Source organism: Myotis davidii, unplaced genomic scaffold (assembly GCF_000327345.1).
Source record: "Myotis davidii unplaced genomic scaffold, ASM32734v1 scaffold3272, whole genome shotgun sequence".
Classification (NCBI taxonomy): Eukaryota; Metazoa; Chordata; class Mammalia; order Chiroptera; family Vespertilionidae; genus Myotis; species Myotis davidii.
The window spans coordinates 9156-11847 of record NW_006283304.1 but is presented as its reverse complement, the minus strand read 5'-3'; the positions used below and the strand labels follow the sequence as shown (position 1 = coordinate 11847).

General features: G+C 41.2%; 1 protein-coding gene across 1 annotated transcript in view; it reads right to left on the bottom strand.

Moving 5' to 3' along the window:
- The window catches only part of LOC102773572 (spectrin alpha chain, erythrocytic 1), a gene marked incomplete at its 5' end in the record, with an annotated part of 42039 nt that overhangs the window by 31640 nt on the left and 7707 nt on the right, over window positions 1-2692 (bottom strand). Inside the window, 1 exon segment of the mRNA XM_015563319.1 lies at window positions 1897-2073. Within this exon segment, the coding sequence (XP_015418805.1) occupies window positions 1897-2073 (177 nt within the window).

Here is a 2692-nt window from a genome sequence, read left to right as displayed (position 1 = left end):
CAGGGCTGTTTGTCTTTGGGATTTTTCCTCTTTTGAAAATGTTTCCAGATTAATACCTTTGATCTGGCTTTATCTGCCTCACAGATCTTAGGTTTTTGTTTTCACTGCATGACTAACAATAGCAACCCCTCGCATTTGAAAATCTCTTCACATATATTGTTTTCTTCAGTTCTTGTAATAATCCTGTACAGAATTCTGGGAATTCTTTTGTTTTCATTTTGGAGATGGGGAAGTCAGCTTAGAGTGATTTGTCCAAGTTATATAAGTAAAAGAAGCATCTAGACCAGAATCCAGACACTGCAGTCCTGAAACAGTACATATTCCATCACTTCTAAGGGTTCATGTTCTTCACAGTAGATTCTTTTTATCATTAATAATACTACAGTGCATATTCGAAAGTTTCTAAGAGTAAATCTTTTTATTTTTTAATTAAATGTTTATTGATTTTTAGAGAGAAAGGAAGGAAGAGGGACAGAAATATCATCAATTGACTGCCTCCTGCACACCTCCACTGGGGATCGAGCCTTGCAACTTGGACCACTGCCCTGACCAGGAATTGAACCAATGATCTATTGGTTCATGTGTCAGCTGGGCTAGTGCCCTGACAGGGAATCAAACCAGTGACCTATTGGTTCATGGGTTGACGCTCAACCACTGAGCCACACCAGCCAAGCTAGATTTAGTTAAAAATATATCTTATTATGGAATCTCAAGGAAGGCATATATCAAACAAAACAGTTTTGTAAACTTATTTACTCAATTATTTAAACAATTAAAATTTGTTGGGTGCTTACTAAGTGCCAAATATTGTGAAAAAAAAATATCTGTGCATTCTAGGAACTCACCTATTAAAAGAAATAACCTTAAAAGCAAAAGTGTCAGAGAGGTAAAATAAGGCATTAGACTTGCTCTAAGGCTGGGAATGTCCCTTCCCCAGCACTGAAAAGTAAGACTTTATAAAGGGAAAGGGGTAATATTTAACTTCAAATCTGACATCCAGGTAGAATCTATCTATTATCTATCATCTATCTATCTATCTATCTATCTCTCATCATCATCTAGGAGCAAAAAGTTATTTGGAGAAATGAGTCTGGATGCTATTTATTTTTACTATATAAAAAACTATAGCTTTCCAGAGGTGCTGAACTGGGGTGGGTGTCCCCAACAGCAACCACATCATTTGCCCAAAGTCCCGCCCTTTTTTCTTCAAATGTATTACATTGTGAGTTAGTACATCCTGGACCCTCATCTAAGTGCTCCTCCCAGGAGACTGATATGCTGAGAAAAAGTGTGGAAATTGTTCCACAGACAAAGTGTACATTTGCTAAATTGTAATAATGTCTACACGCTTCAGTCAGGCAATGATAATTCTCTAGCATTTGATCTCGACGTTTCCAAGCTTCTTTCTTGCTGCTTCTCCCTACCCCTCTGAGATACAAAGCCAGTGCTCTAGCTATCCCTGCCTGTTCCATGAACAAGCTGTCCCTTTCTGAGCCTTGTGCCTTTGTTTGTATACTAGTATAGTTTCATTTACCTGTTAAGATGAGAGTTTGGGGCTGTATTGCGTTCTACCATGGTTATCTGTATTCCTCTGTGCCTTCTCAGTATAATAAAAAAATCCATATCCTACAACTCCTCACATAGCACCTTATGTGTATATAGCATACACTCTATTGAAGTTTACCTAATTTGCTTAGATAGCTTCACATTCTCTCAAACTTCAGTATTTTATGGCGCAACGTATTGAACTTCAGATTTTTTGTGCCTGATCAGAAATACTATCTGGACATTGAGGTACCCTCCAGACCTGCAGTAAAGAGCACCTATATCCAGACTGCCCCTCAGGGTCCAAGCAGGAAATTGCCCACCCACCCGGCCGTTTGATCTTTACCTGGCCTTGCTGAGGAACAGGTAGAATTTCTGGGCCTCACTTAGATTCTCCTTCCGGTCCTTTGTAAGCCCAAGCAGGTCATCCCAGGCCTCATTCAACTCCGTCCGCTGCTTCTGCAGGTCATCAGTGGCGTCTGGGTGGGACTCGCTGAGCCGCTCAGCTGTCTCTCCCAATATGATCACCTGAGGAGGTACAAGAGCTCTGATCATCATCCTAGAGTCACACCTAGATCCTCGCAAAAGAAAAGGCCCCAGTCCTGAATGTCCTTGCTCCTCAAACAGACATCAATGAGGTACAAGAACATCTTGCTGCTTTCTCTACAAAAATGGCAGCTCTATTGGTGACTCCCTGAAGTAGCCCACATTGACATGACCATACATCTTTTTTTTCCCCAAAATATATTTTATTGATTTTTTTACAGAGAGGAAGGAAGAGAGATAGAGAGTCAGAAACATCGATGAGAGAGAAACATTGATCAGCTGCCTCCTGCACACTCCCTACTGGGGATGTGCCTGCAATCAAGATACATGTCCTTGACTGGAATCGAACCTGGGCCCCTTCAGTCTGCAGGCTGACGCTCTATCCACCGACCCAAACTGGTTAGGGCAAGTTTTCTTAAGTTGAGAGTGAGGAAGGTTCATACATCTCTTTCCCAGGCTAGGAGGTCTAGAAGCTGTTGTAAACTGTTGATTTTTAAAGGTGTGTGTGTGTGTGTGTGTGTGTGTGTGTGTGTGTGTGTGTGTGTGTGTGTGTGTGTTTAAGTTGTCCTAGTTTTTCTTCCCCTGGAAAGCAGAAATGGTG